The 14,383-nt window shown below is 44.8% G+C and overlaps 1 protein-coding gene across 3 annotated transcripts in view; it reads left to right on the top strand.

Annotated features, from left to right (window-relative positions):
- The window catches only part of LOC111833391 (epidermal growth factor-like protein 7), a 17,197-nt gene continuing 2,814 nt past the window's right edge, over positions 1 to 14,383 (top strand). Inside the window, exons 1-9 of one of the 3 annotated variants that reach the window (XM_023791608.2) lie at positions 2 to 246; positions 1,100 to 1,166; positions 5,725 to 5,923; positions 6,891 to 7,019; positions 9,166 to 9,278; positions 9,894 to 9,989; positions 10,419 to 10,607; positions 13,765 to 13,841; positions 14,219 to 14,381. In XM_023791608.2, the coding sequence (XP_023647376.1) occupies positions 5,847 to 5,923; positions 6,891 to 7,019; positions 9,166 to 9,278; positions 9,894 to 9,989; positions 10,419 to 10,607; positions 13,765 to 13,841; positions 14,219 to 14,381 (844 nt within the window). In that variant the 5' untranslated portion in view covers positions 2 to 246; positions 1,100 to 1,166; positions 5,725 to 5,846. Of the gene's footprint in view, positions 247 to 1,099; positions 1,167 to 1,629; positions 1,747 to 5,724; positions 5,924 to 6,890; positions 7,020 to 9,165; positions 9,279 to 9,893; positions 9,990 to 10,418; positions 10,608 to 13,764; positions 13,842 to 14,218; positions 14,382 to 14,383 lie in introns of those variants that run through there. The other 2 variants (XM_023791610.2, XM_023791611.2) reach the window with 2 other exon arrangements.

The following is a 14,383-nucleotide window of genomic DNA, read 5'->3' on the forward strand; positions in this document are numbered from 1 at the left end:
CACAGGAAGGCTAGCATAAATAGCAATTCCAAAACGTGCAGAGGCATTTCATTTCTCTCCAGTCGCTAGACAAGGAGCGCCAAGAAACTAACCATGGCTTATATCCTAATGAAACATTGGAATGAATTAAAAGAAATTGAAAGTATGGACGCCTCAGCTAAACGGCATGACAAGTGGTTGGACTTGGTGTCTACGGTCACAGCTGTTCAAATACTCAGAAAGCATCGTACAGAACCGCAGACTCGGGTAAGCACATTTTCCTTACAAAGATCTATTTATACAGGTAACGAAAAGGTATAATGCTAAGATTATATTTTATTTGATCATTTTATTATTATTATTATTTACAGTATCGTCATTCGACTTATAAATTCTTGAAATAAATAGCATTTATCAGCTATTCATTCGCATTTTGCATTGCAGTGATGTGCCGTCGCGCATCTTTTGATCTAAATACAGAAATACAAACATCCTTTGAAAACGCCCTCATAGATCGACACACCCTTTACTTTTAATGGGTGCGAGCAGCATGAACAGTTTCCGTTGAAAGGTAACTGCTGGTCTGTGTTGTTAGACAAATTAAGGCGTAAAAAATTCAGAAGTTAGAAAGTAAAATGGAACTCTAAAAGGCAGGTATTCTCTTTAGGATTATGAAGAGAGAAGTCCATCACTTATCTTAATTTTCATTTAGTGTTTCGGTGCCCGTTAATAGCACTGAAGATGGCAGATAATATAATATTCCTTCCGCTATCCAAATAAGTTAGCAACTTATTTAGATTCAGTTCCGTTGAGCCAATGTATATGTCCTGTGGCCAAAGAGTAGTAGCCTAAAGAAGAGACATATAACACTTAAATGTTTCAAACCTTCTTTTAAAGTGATATACAGTATATTCTGCAGTATGATTAAAATGATCAGTGCTTTCATCTGCAGTATTTTAGAACATCCACTTTGCACATAAAGCAAACGAAGAATTAGTTATAAACAGCCAACTGCATTTATTACTCCTTTAAAAGTGACACTTTCTCTTAGCCGGGTCTTGCATGGAGGGTGAGGCTGTGCACTGAACTCCTAACGGATCGCCTATAATCTTTGGTTTAGGGAAACACAGGAGGCGATGGCGAGTGAAGGAATCAGAGGCTCTCGGAAATGATGAGGCGAATAAAAGGTACGGCTGCATATTTACAACATGGACTAAATATTATTTGTTGCTGTTTGTAGTTTGCCGTTCCAATTTAAATTCTTCCTCTATTTTAAAATTTGTAAAGCTTGGAATAAATGCACCGAGATTGTCAAACCTGGTACTCAGAAAAGGTTGCGGTGTACAAACATCCTAGAATTAGAAGACGGAATCCCAGATTTATTGCGTCACAATGGGTGTTTCCCCAACCTGCAGCCGTGGTGACGGGGCTGCTCGAACTGAGGCAAGCTAGGGTGCCCCCTGCGTACTCTCACCATTTCTGTTAAACCCGAAAGACAGCGATCCTGCATCTTCCCAACTTCACTTCTGAAGTCACTTGTGTTTCACGCAAGACGGAAATTCATATCTGAGAATACCACGCTTGTTTGATCATTTGGTTTATAAGCATTCCGTTCTGCACAGATATACAGACACGATATCTGTGTTTGGGACTTGCTTTGGAAACTGTTAACTTTGCTAACAGGGATGCGATAGATCATATCACTGAATCTGCTGCAACATTCAGTAACAAAGAAGTCGCGGAGAATAAAGTTGCGCTACAAAACAGGTAATTTGATGCTGTTAGTCTCTTTATAGCACTCCATGCAAGCCTAAGCATGCGGTCATTAATTTTTTTTTTTTTTTAAAAAACGGGAAATGACTTATTTTTCATGTATGTAGATATGAATGTGTAATGTTTTTTTTTCTATACATGACGGGAAATGCCGTGGAAAAGAGTGTTTTGTTTAAATGACAAGAGACTATGGTCTTTATAGTTCCATCCTTTCCTTTGTTGATGTGCTTACCAAGGTAAGAAACAATGCATCTTTAGCGGCCGTTTGCGGTTTACCTATTTATTGTGAACTGGCGCTCTCTGTTGGTCAACAGATATCCAGTGCTGTACGATTCATTAGTAAACGATATATATATATATATATATATATATATATATATATATATATATATATATATATATATATATATATATATATACACACACACACACATACATACATATATATATATATATATATATATATATATATATATATATATAATTTCCCCCCCCCTTTTGGATGGTAGTTCAGTTCAGCTGATGTTGCATTTCTTTATCCGTTGATCGGCCGTCGTAGCGTTTTTCCCCGCTTTTGTTTACGTTAAGGAAAAGCCTTGTTAAATTCCTCTTATCTTAGCAATCCGATTTCCTCATTCCATTCCAGGCCTGAGTAAGTAGCGATTCTCTGCTTGAAGAGGTATGATTGACTGAAGCGGTAACCCCACCAAGAGGGTTATGACCTCAGCCCCCTTCGGCCCTTTTCTCAGTGAGCGATTCTGAAAAGTGCCCATAGCGGGCTGGTCCTGCAGCCACCTCTGCTACGGCGGCCATTGTCTCTTAAAGAATGATCGCGCCAGGAAGTAGATGCCTTTACAAAACTTTTGGCTAATTAGTTTTTTTCTTATTCTTCTTTGAACCCAAGAAAAACCTTTCCTGTCAAATGACAGGCAACTTTTTTGTCTGCCAAGGTTCACAGAACAACCCATCACTCACACGTTATAATAAAAATACACAATAAAGTTTGCTTTCTGTCCCTCTAATGAATATGAGACTATACATCTCTCAGATTTTTGCTCTTCTTTCCATTGAAAACCGTGAATTTTTTCCCCACTTTATTTATTTTTTTATCATTGGTCATTTAAATTCTTAATGTGACGATGGCTTTGATGGTTGGCCAGTTAGTGAATGGATTTTTTTAGCCTGCCTTATTCAAATGAAATTAAGTATAATTTGTAGTAAGTATAACCCTTGGCAGCCACTGGCAGTTAGTGGCAAACATTAAAAATGGTGGCGTTGCCTTTGTTTAGCCAGCAGAACATCCCTTGGCTTCATAATGAGTGTTCAGGGGTCAGACATCATCACTGGTGATGTATCTCCCATGAACTACAACCAGCTAGGAGGTTATGTACGTAAAGGCACGTATACCTGACAAAGGCACGTATACCTGACAAAGGCACGTATACCTGACATGGCATAGTTAATAATGAAATTTGTTGTTTACTAAAGCATGTTTTATGTCCTGTCCACAGCTTATTCACAGCTTGGCAGATACTGAATACATTTTTAGATTAAATGTTTGGATTTGCCTGTGTAAATTAGTGCTGTTCCTGTACAGTATGTGGATCAGTTTTTCTACTGAACCGTTGTTTTTATAAATAGATAGATGACTGTGTTTGGGTGATAATATGCAAGTCAGAATGTTTGCAGGTATGCAGGTTAAAATTCCCAGTGTGAAATGCAGACCACCCCCTGAACGTGTGCAGTGTGAGGGGGCTCAGGGGGTCTTTTGCTGGGGATCCTGGCTGGGATTGTGGTCCAGCCCAGGCGGAGTAGATGCCGTGTTCAATCTGCCAGAGCCAATGTCTGGCAATCTGTTGCGCGCTGCAGTACAGCATGTGGCCAAGTCTGTCTCAGCGGTTCAAAAACAAACCCCATTGAGATTCTGTCCCTTGACGCTTCTCCCTGTATTTGTTATCTAATGCTGTGAGTAACGTTGTAATGTTGCTCAAAGTTGTTTATGAATTATAAATACCATTTTAGCTTAGAGAAATATTAATAATTTTGGCAGTAGTAATTCTTACATAACAGATCAGATTTTTAACTAATAAGGGTGACAAAGAGCTGATTAGCTGCAGTAAGCAGTAATAGATGATTTGTATCTATAAGCCTGTGTCATTCTTTGATTAATATGTTTATTGTTATCACTGGTTTCATGTTGTGATGGTGTTTTAGTGGATGGACAGAGTGTGGTACAGTAATGTATATTCATGGTGTATTTCATGAGGTCTGGGAGCTGTTCTGTGCCACATTAACCTGCTCAGACTCAGAAGTCCACTTGCAGCCAAGACCCAAGGCTGGCATAGAGGAAACTTCTCAGCAAATACAGACCAGGCTGCTCATCCCACCAGCAAAGAGCCAAGCATAAATTAAGAAGAAAAAACGTGCTGTCTGTCTGCCAGTGCTGCTCTTCTCATTCAACTGTTTAGAAACAGGCCAGATGCTGTGTTGATGAGCTTTGCTGATGCTCAAAATGTTTGTGACCTTAGAAGCCCATGTGTACCTGATTGAACGTCATAGGGAAATGTCAGACATTTGTGCTTTTTAATTATGTGGTAATGTAGCAAGCAAAAGAGTCTCTGACATCATGCAACTGCCTCATTGTATCTGGGTTATTTTCTTTCTATACCGCCATCCAGTGGTACTTGCTCCCATAGTATTTATGGCCTCTTCACTGAAATGGTAAAATCACACAGCTGCTAGCCATCTGTAACATTTAAGGGCCATTGATGACATTTGGGTACTAGCAATTACTTGCTTTTAGAAGGTCTATTGTCTTTGATCATTAAATTAAGAAAAACAGGTATACATTAAAGGTTTTGTTTTAGTGTGAACTGGTGATTGTAGAGGTATCTCTTTGGAGTAACCTTTTTTATGATCGAGCATTACTGCAGAGGCAGCCATAACATCCCCTGGCGCAGAACAAAATTACCTACTACCTCTATCATACAAAAGAAAAAGTACTTTCTCATATGAAAGGCATGTCTTTTCAATAATGACAGGACAGGTAGGAGTCATCTAACCAATTTAGCTTATTAATTTATTTATTAATGTTAAGTACTATGTACCACAGCCAAGGGAACGGGCTTGGCAGAATCAGCGGGGAAAGAAGACCCTGTTGAGCTTGACTCTAGTCTGGCACTGTGAAGAGACATGAGAGGTGTAGAATAAGTGGGAGGCCTCGGCCGCCGGTGAAATACCACTACTCTTATCGTTTCCTCACTTACCCGGGTGCCGGGTGTTGGTGCCATTTTGAGCTCCCGCACAGGAACACTTGTCTGAGACTAGGCTGCCGTTACAGCTGCAGAATTTCATTGTCACCAAAATGAAATGAAATTTGACCAGTGTTTTCCATCTGATGCACATCTAACCAGAGTAGTTAGAGGAGAACTCTGGTGGCTCCCTGTTGCATGTGCTGGACAGTGGTACTAGGAGGGATTACCATTACTATGCCCCTCTGTTAATATTATGAGTTTCCTTGGTAACCCAAAATACTCTGCAGCACAGGTACAGACAGGTTTGATTTTGCTCTGGTTTTATGCTAAGGCTTCAAAAAGAGATTAATCTGTAAACAGGGTGAAGTGAAGCAAAGGGCATGACATATATTACATGAAAAGGGCCTTATTCCTGCCATATATTTAATTACATTTTGCAGTCAAGATTTATTAACTGTGTATGAGGCTAATGTATTTACAGAATAGTTGTTGGTTTAGCTCGAAAAGTATTTTATTATTATTATTTAAAAAAAATATTTCCCTGTAATTGCACGTATGAGTCGTATTTTCACTGTTTTGAAAGGCTGACTGATAAGGAAGCTACTAGATTTGTTTTTTTGTGTGACGGAACATAACAGATGCACAATATTCAGGTTCCCTGAGCACCTGGAATATCTTTGATGGTCACCAACTCCCCTTTTCTCTTTGGCTGTCACAGGTAGCTGGAGCTCTTTGCCAGGCGTATCAAACACCCTGAGAGAGGTCACCTCTTAGCTCCATTGTGTCCGGTGCTACGCCAACGAGGGATATTGGGAAGACAAGACTGAAAGACAGGTTGCCATGTATCTGCCACTCCTCATCCTGTCTTCCCTGCTCATTCTCCATGCATTTGCCCTGCACCACCAAGGTCAACCAGGGTAACAGCCCATAATTTTCTCTTACAATGCTCCAGGTTTTTGCTCTAAAAGTATGGACATGGACACTTCCTGCTAAATCATCCTCCTGATCTTAATTTGGTTTGTAAGAGCCTATGAAAGGTCTTCTGTAAGTTCTTTTAACCCTGAAAACAATGTGCTTGACATTAAGCTTTTGCTCAAAGGTCTGGAGGTACAGTTATGGGAAAGAGGTCACTGTACAAGTCTAACATCCCCCTTACTCCAGCCCTTAAGCTTGCTGAAGCCACAGAGCTATATTTAATGAAGGATGTAATGAAAGGCCTCTATTACACTGCGAGACACCTAAAGACCTTGAGGTCCTCATCTGGAGTCCATTTTCTGGGCCTCCTGACTTTTCACTACAGGACCTCATATCGGGGAATGTCTCAGTGGGCAATGTGTTTCGAATAAGCTGGCTGTCTCCCAGAGCCACGGCACATGCGTGCAGGGCAACACGGCTGCTGGCTGTCTCCAGAGCCACGGCACATGCGTGCAGGGCAACACGGCTGCTGAAGGGTCAGGAAGGGTCCTGTCACTCTAATTATAACTCTTTTAAAATGGTTCCATTTCACCTTACTTAACCTTATTCCAATTTTCCTGAAAACCACAGTGATTTCATGCTTTTGCATAAATGCATATGAACCAAGTTAGCTGAATAACATGAAAGCTAAGAGAGAGGTCTCTGGTGAAAACGTTCAGTAAATAAATCACACAGTGCTCAGAGAAGCATGGGCATATTTTTATGCAAAACGGAGCTTTTGATATTATTAGTTTTCATACAATCAAGTCGTTCCCGGTATTCAGATGATTCAGGAATTGAAAAACTGAAGATGTGGTACTGGAATGTGATATTTCCCTGGGCCTGTGTAGCTGATGAAATTAGCTGGAAGTCATTACAAGTGTCTGATTCTGCTGTTAAATTTTGTTCTTTTGGGTTTCCCCTCCACAGCCGGAGGGCTTGCGGCAGAGGCTCCCTGAACAAGGTCCCCGTGGTCCTTCACACAGAGTCTTTTGTACAGCCTGTCCACAAGCCTTACATCACCCACTGCCAAGGACATAGACTCTGCAGCACATACAAGTAAGCTTCAATGAAGAAGATACAGGCAACCAAGTGTTAAGAGAATGAATCACCCGCTAAGTGAGCTCAAGCCTCCCGGGCTGTGGGTTCGATTCTGCTGGGTATTTTGATTTCCTCTCACAGTGCAAAGACATGCAGTTTAGGTGAATTGGTGTCTCTGAATCACCCATCCCTGTGAAGAACTGACATGTTCTCTGGGGAAGCCCTTAGTCCTGCCCTGGAATAAGCTTCAGATCATGTGAGACATCCTAAAAACATTCCTTCCCAGACATCATGTGTCAGCCATAAATAATGTCGGCACCGTAGGTGTGTTTTGATAAGAACGTCCACGGCCCCTTACCTACTGGTCCCCGACATGTAAGTGTATGAGATACACCGAGATGAAGACAGGAAGCATGTGCCCAGAAAAATATCAGAAGAAATCTCTGTAAGCCACCTGGTCTGATCTTTCCACAGTCTCTAACGTTAACAAAATTAAAAAAACAATTTGGGGTAAAACATACCCAATTGTCACTATTCTTAATATCATATATTAATTTTATTATGGAATCACTATGATGATTAGAGGCAAATTTGTACATATACTGTATATACTGGTGTCTGATTTTATTTTTTTGGGCAAGGATGGGATAGAGGGGTTTCTGTCTTGCTGAAGGAGCATTTAAGAAGTTTCCTGATGATCTTCCCAATGCTTGGAGGGGCTGCCAGGAAAAATCTCAATGATACTTATCCTCAGCCATCAGTGTGCTGTCAGAACGGGGCGGTGGCTCTCAAGCTCCCACACAGGCCCCACGCACATGAGCACAGGCAGAACGGGCCGGCAGCCATCAGGCTCCTACACAGGCCCCACGCACATGAGCACAGGCAGAACGGGCCGGCAGCCATCAGGCTCCTACACAGGCCCCACGCACATGAGCACAGGCAGAACGGGCCGGCAGCCATCAGGCTCCTACACAGGCCCCACGCACATGAGCACAGGCAGAACGGGCCGGCAGCCATCAGGCTCCTACACAGGCCCCACGCACATGAGCACAGGCAGAACGGGCCGGCAGCCATCAGGCTCCTACACAGGCCCCACGCACATGAGCACAGGCAGAACGGGCCGGCAGCCATCAGGCTCCTACACAGGCCCCACGCACATGAGCACAGGCAGAACGGGCCGGCAGCCATCAGGCTCCTACACAGGCCCCACGCACATGAGCACAGGCAGAACGGGCCGGCAGCCATCGCGCTCCTGCACAGGCCCCACGCACATGAGCACAGGCAGAACGGGCCGGCAGCCATCGCGCTCCTGCACAGGCCCCACGCACATGAGCACAGGCAGAACGGGCCGGCAGCCATCAGGCTCCTGCACAGGCCCCACGCACAGGAGCACAGGCAGAACGGGCCGGCAGCCATCGTGCTCCAGCACAGGCCCCACGCACATGAGCACAGGCAGAACGGGCAGGCAGCCATCAGGCTCCTACACAGGCCCCACGCACATGAGCACAGGCAGAACGGGCAGGCAGCCATCAGGCTCCTACACAGGCCCCACGCACATGAGCACAGGCAGAACGGGCCGGCAGCCATCGCACTCCTGCACAGGCCCCACGCAAACAAGCACAGGCAGAACGGGCCGGCAGCCATCGCGCTCCTGCACAGGCCCCACGCACATGAGCACAGGCAGAATGGGCCGGCAGCCATCGCCCTCCTGCACAGGCCCCACGCACAGGAGCACAGGCAGAACGGGCCGGCAGCCATCGTGCTCCAGCACAGGCCCCACACAAACAAGCACAGGCAGAACGGGCCGGCAGCCATCGCGCTCCTGCACAGGCCCCACGCACAGGAGCACAGGCAGAACGGGCCGGCAGCCATCGTGCTCCAGCACAGGCCCCACACAAACAAACACAGGCAGAACGGGCCGGCAGCCATCGCGCTCCTGCACAGGCCCCACACAAATAAGCACAGGCAGAACGGGCCGGCAGCCATCGCGCTCCAGCACAGGCCCCACACAAACAAGCACAGGCAGAACGGGCCGGCAGCCATTGTGCTCCCACACAGGCCCCACACACACACACACACTCATGTGGAACAGGCCGAACTGCACGTCTCACCTCGGGGGGTGGAGCCTGACCTCGATCAGTCAAACAATGTCATGTGTTAACAGGACGCTGTACAGAGTGGCCTATCGGAGTGTCAGCAGACTGACAGCAGTGGCACATTCCTACCCAGAATGCTGTCCGGGTTGGCGTAGGTTTCACTCACACAACTGTAATCAAGGTGAGGGTTTCCTGCTGTTTTTTGCAGCCTAAAATTGTATTTATTCATTTCTGTACCTGTGGTACTTTTATTTATGGGGCCATGAACCTGTGGTACTCTTATTTATGGGGTCATGAACCTGTGGTACTCTTATTTATGGGGCCATGAACCTGTGGTACTCTTATTTATGGGGCCATGAACCTGTGGTACTCTTATTTATGGGGCCATGAACCTGTGGTACTTTTATTTATGGGGCCATGAACCTGTGGTACTCTTATTTATGGGGCCATGAACCTGTGGTACTCTTATTTATGGGGCCATGAACCTGTGGTACTTTTATTTATGGGGCCATGAACCTGTGGTACTTTTATTTATGGGGCCATGAACCTGTGATACTCTTATTTATGGGGCCATGGGCTGAAAAGTTTGGGAACCTATGCTCTAAAACTCCATGTTATCCCTTCTTACAGAGATCATATTAATTACTGCATAATGTTTTGAGGAAATGCTTGCAACAAGAAGTTTGTAAAAAGATCCCCTTAAGTCTCCCTGGGTCGCATCTTGCACATTGACTGTATCTGTATGTTGCCTCTACGCCGGACCGGTTTCATGTGCCTGTCCCGCCTGTCCCCACAGCGGTGTGTGCCGAGGCGTGTGCCAACGGCGGCACGTGCTTCAGGCCCAACCAGTGCGCCTGTGTGTCAGGCTGGATGGGACGCAGCTGCCAAACAGGTAAACCAGTAAACCACGCACCCTGACCCCGGTTAACTGAAGAGCTGCATAATCACATCCTTCCATCTGATTCCGACACATTCAGGGGAAATTTGCTGGTTCCTTCTGTACACAGCTCTCACAGAATACAAAATAGTGGCTGCTTACTGTGGCAATGAATGCTCCAGAGTGGATGGATAGTGGGAAAGCCAAATTTGATGCCAGATCGATTTAAATTTAGATTAAAATTCATTTGTTATATGGTATTTTTTATTTCCATAAATTGTCCACTTACTGTAACATGCATCAAAATGCCACACATTGTCATGTCAGGAAAGTCCTGACTGACCTTTATCTGCCTGCTTTACGCTACTGTACATATCAATGCCCCTAGTGGTAATAAGAGGGACTGCAGGACCATTTACACCACCGTATTGTCCCGTGTTACAGACGTAGATGAATGCAGCAGCTCAAAGCTCTGTTCCCAGACGTGCCTGAACACCGCGGGCAGCTACCTCTGTGGATGCAGGGTGGGCTACACACTGGCTGAGGATGGACACTCCTGCCAGACGCTCCCAGCGTCCAGCCTCCCAGATGACAGCAGCAACAACAGCACAGGCGCGTCCAACACTCCCAGAGGTATAACATCGGACAGCCCAAGGAGTCCGCAGTCCTGCTGTAATGTGGAGGTACAGCCATAGTCAGTAACCTCCTTGTGAAGCCAACGGGTGTCATTAGTGGACTGATCAGATGCTTTCGGCTCTCAGTCATGAGTGCTTGGAATGCAACAGATGTGTCAACAAAGCTAGATCAGAGGTGGGACTGTGATGACTTTACACTTGCAGCAAGCGTCTTCCTGGAGGGTCTCCTACAATGGAGGAGAATAGGCTGCAGGCCCCTGTTACATTACAGGAATCAAACTCCCAGCCTCCCTGTATGTACGTGAACCTTAAGACTGGATGATAAATTCATATTTAAAACCCTTGCAGATGGGTAAAGGAAATTGCTGAGAAGAGCCTATCAGACAAACTCTCCACATTCACCCATCAGGATTATAAAGAGATGGCCTCGTATCGGATTTCTGGGAATGTGGTGGACAGCCGCCTTTCTGCCCGAGTTGTTTTCAGGCTGTGCCGCTCTCCACCGGACAGAAGAGGACGTGACCATTTCCGACTTCACGGTCCATTATTACTTTTGGTACGCGCTAGGCCACTCTCAAACTCGTACCGTGAGTAATAATGCACTGTGGCCGGTGCCGTCGACACTGACAAAGCACGGCGTTGAGCGCCTTGAAGGTTCAGTGCTGCTCAGAGTAAAGCTGGTTGTCTGTGTTCTCAATGTAGTGATTGAATCTGAAAATTTGCCCATTGAAAATGAATTCAAAACTTTGAACATGATTGAATATTAAATTCCACTAAAGATAGTTAATCATTACAGTTGAATTTAGCTGGCTTTTACAAAATAGACAGGTTTCGGATATCTACTGGAGTAATCTGAGCATTGTGCTGGCTGTACCGTATCGGTTGGGTTACATAGACAGCTGACCTCCTACAGCCTAATTCTGATACTTCATAGTGGCATAAAACTCCCTGCAGAAGGTCTGGAAGTACAAAATACAAACTGCAAAATATATCCAGCAGTCTAGAGGCAGGAATTCTGTGTTATTCTGGATCTTAAGTGACTTAAGTTAGATTTTCTTTATTGTATGACAAAAAAATGAAATTGTTCATTGGGATGTTTCTTTTCACGTCCCACCTTGAGAGTACAGCTTGAGGTCCAAGCACAGGGTCAGCCATTAATCTATTGCCACAAGAGCATTTCGGGGGGGGGGGGGGTTACTCATGCCCCCAACAGAGATGTGACTATTCTGCTGGGAACAGCAGTCGAACTGGCGATCTTCCAATCACAGACACTAATGGGCCACGCGGCACACCGCCCGCACACCGCCCGTACACCGCCCGCACACCGCCCGTACACCGCCCGCACACTGCCTGTACACTCAGTATTGTAATTCACATAGCTTTTTTAGTCACTGTGATAAACTGGTCTTGATGTAGAATTTGCTTTTGCATCAGATAAGGTGAAATAGTTATCTTGGAAGTTATCTTCATAGCCTAACCAACATGTTTCTCTTAAAGTGTCACAGTTCCCCTGTTTATACAGCTGGATGTTTTATTGGGGGGGGGGGGTGTTTAGGTTAAGCATGTAGTTCAAGACAGCAAAAGTGGAACCACCACAAATCAGTGTCATTAACTACTATACCACCTGCTGCTGTTTAATTAGCATTAAACTTAATTGCATTTAATTAGCATAGGCGGTAACTGTACATTCCCCTTGCTTACTCATTTGAGTAGATAACATCCAAGTTTGTGTATGAATGGAGCAAAGTAGAAACCATTTCTGCAAGTTAGTCTCCCCGTGCCATGTTTGCCAGGAAATTCAGACTGGCCTGAAAAAAGGGTATTTATTGCTATTATCATTTGATCATATTCGGTAATAGAGTACACAGGACTTAGGATTTAGTTCATTCTGATTATTTTGATGCAGTATTATTTTTTACATATTCATTTTAAATAAGCATCTTTTAGATTATGTTCAGACACATCAACGGACACATTGCCTTTTGTTTGGTTTAGAACTGGTCCTAACTGTTTGCAGATTTAATCATTTTAAAACTAATTGTTGTCCCAGAGTACCAAAACTGCACTATACTGTGAATGCAAAGCCGAGATGTGTTCCAAAATGTGTTACATGTACAGCTACATGCGTAATTACTGCTGTAAATTGGGGCTGCTGTCTACTGAAAGGAGTTCTGTTTGCATTATAATGATTTCATTCAGGAGTGCAACAACATAAGAAAAATGTGTCTTTTCCTTCAACATCCAGTATCCTGTAGCTGGAATAGACTTGCAGCTAATGGGTGTGTCCTCAGCGGGGTTGAACACTACTCTAACATGGACAGCAGTATGGAAACAGCCATGTTGGAGATACCTGCTGCACCTGTCATGTTAAAATCTGATACAGCTGCATGCCGCTCATGGTACAGAAAAATTCCACTCATGGTACAGAATCATGCCGCTCATGGTACAGAAACATTCCACTCATGGTACAGAATCATACCACTCCCGGTACAGCAGCATGCCGCTCATGGTACAGAAACATTCCGCTCATGGTACAGAATCATACCACTCCTGGTACAGCAGCATGCTGCTCCCAATACAGAATCATACCGCTAATGGTACAGAATCATACCGCTCCCAGTACAGCAGCATGCCGCTCCCAATACAGAATCATACTGCTAATAGTACAGCAGCATACCGCTCATGGTACAGAATCATGCCACTCCCAATACAGAATCATACCGCTCATGGTACAGAATCATACCGCTAATGGTACAGCAGCATACCGTTCATGGTACAGAATCATACCGCTAATGGTACAGAATCATACCGCTCCCGGTACAGCAGCATGCCACTCCCAATACAGAATCATACCGCTAATGGTACAGCAGCATACCGTTCATGGTACAGAATCATACCGCTCCCGGTACAGCCGCATGCCACTCCCAATACAGAATCATACCGCTAATGGTACAGCAGCATGCCGCTCATGGTACAGCAGCATGCCGCTCCCGGTACAGAATCATACCGCTCATGGTACAGAATCATACCGCTAATGGTACAGCAGCATGCCGCTCCCGGTACAGAAACATTCCACTCATGGTACAGAAACATGCCGCTCATGGTACAGAATCATACCACTCCTGATACAGCTGTGTTGTGTTCTGCTTTTTAAGGCCCTGATGCTGACACTGTCAACAACATGACTGAAGAGGTGCAGCTACTGAAGTACAAAGTACAGCTTCTGGAAGAGGTACAACTGCACTCAGACAGGACAGTTTCAAGCTACAGTATAAGAAACAGTTTAACAAGAGCATCTTTCATGAGAACGACACCACCCAAATTAAGGTTGAATGAGCACAGACTAGTAGGACTTGACAGGCTGGTGTTCATCCCACAAAGAACCTTAGTCAGTTCAAACAGGACTTTCTTGAATCCAGTTCTTGAATTATTCCTACACAAAAAAACTTGCTTTAAATTTCTAAGGTGTGGGCAATTTTTCGATTTTTCAGACTTACTGCAAACATAAAGGCTGGAAATTAAAATAGCCAGCTTGAATACACTGCAGTTCAGCTGTTGATTCCCAAAATAGCGTACGGGGTTACATTTATTCTCTTTGGTCCACTGCAGAAGCTGCACCAGGCTCTGGCTCCTTTCACCAGCCTTTTCCCACTGTCCCTGGAGCAAAGTGTAGCTGAGAGGACGAGTTTCCTGACACAGTCCTTTCAGCAGCTGGAACGCATTGATTCGCTCAGTGAGCAGATCGGCTTTCTGGAGGAGCGCCTGGAGACCTGT

This window comes from Paramormyrops kingsleyae, chromosome 2, assembly GCF_048594095.1.
Source record: "Paramormyrops kingsleyae isolate MSU_618 chromosome 2, PKINGS_0.4, whole genome shotgun sequence".
Lineage (NCBI taxonomy): Eukaryota > Metazoa > Chordata > Actinopteri > Osteoglossiformes > Mormyridae > Paramormyrops > Paramormyrops kingsleyae.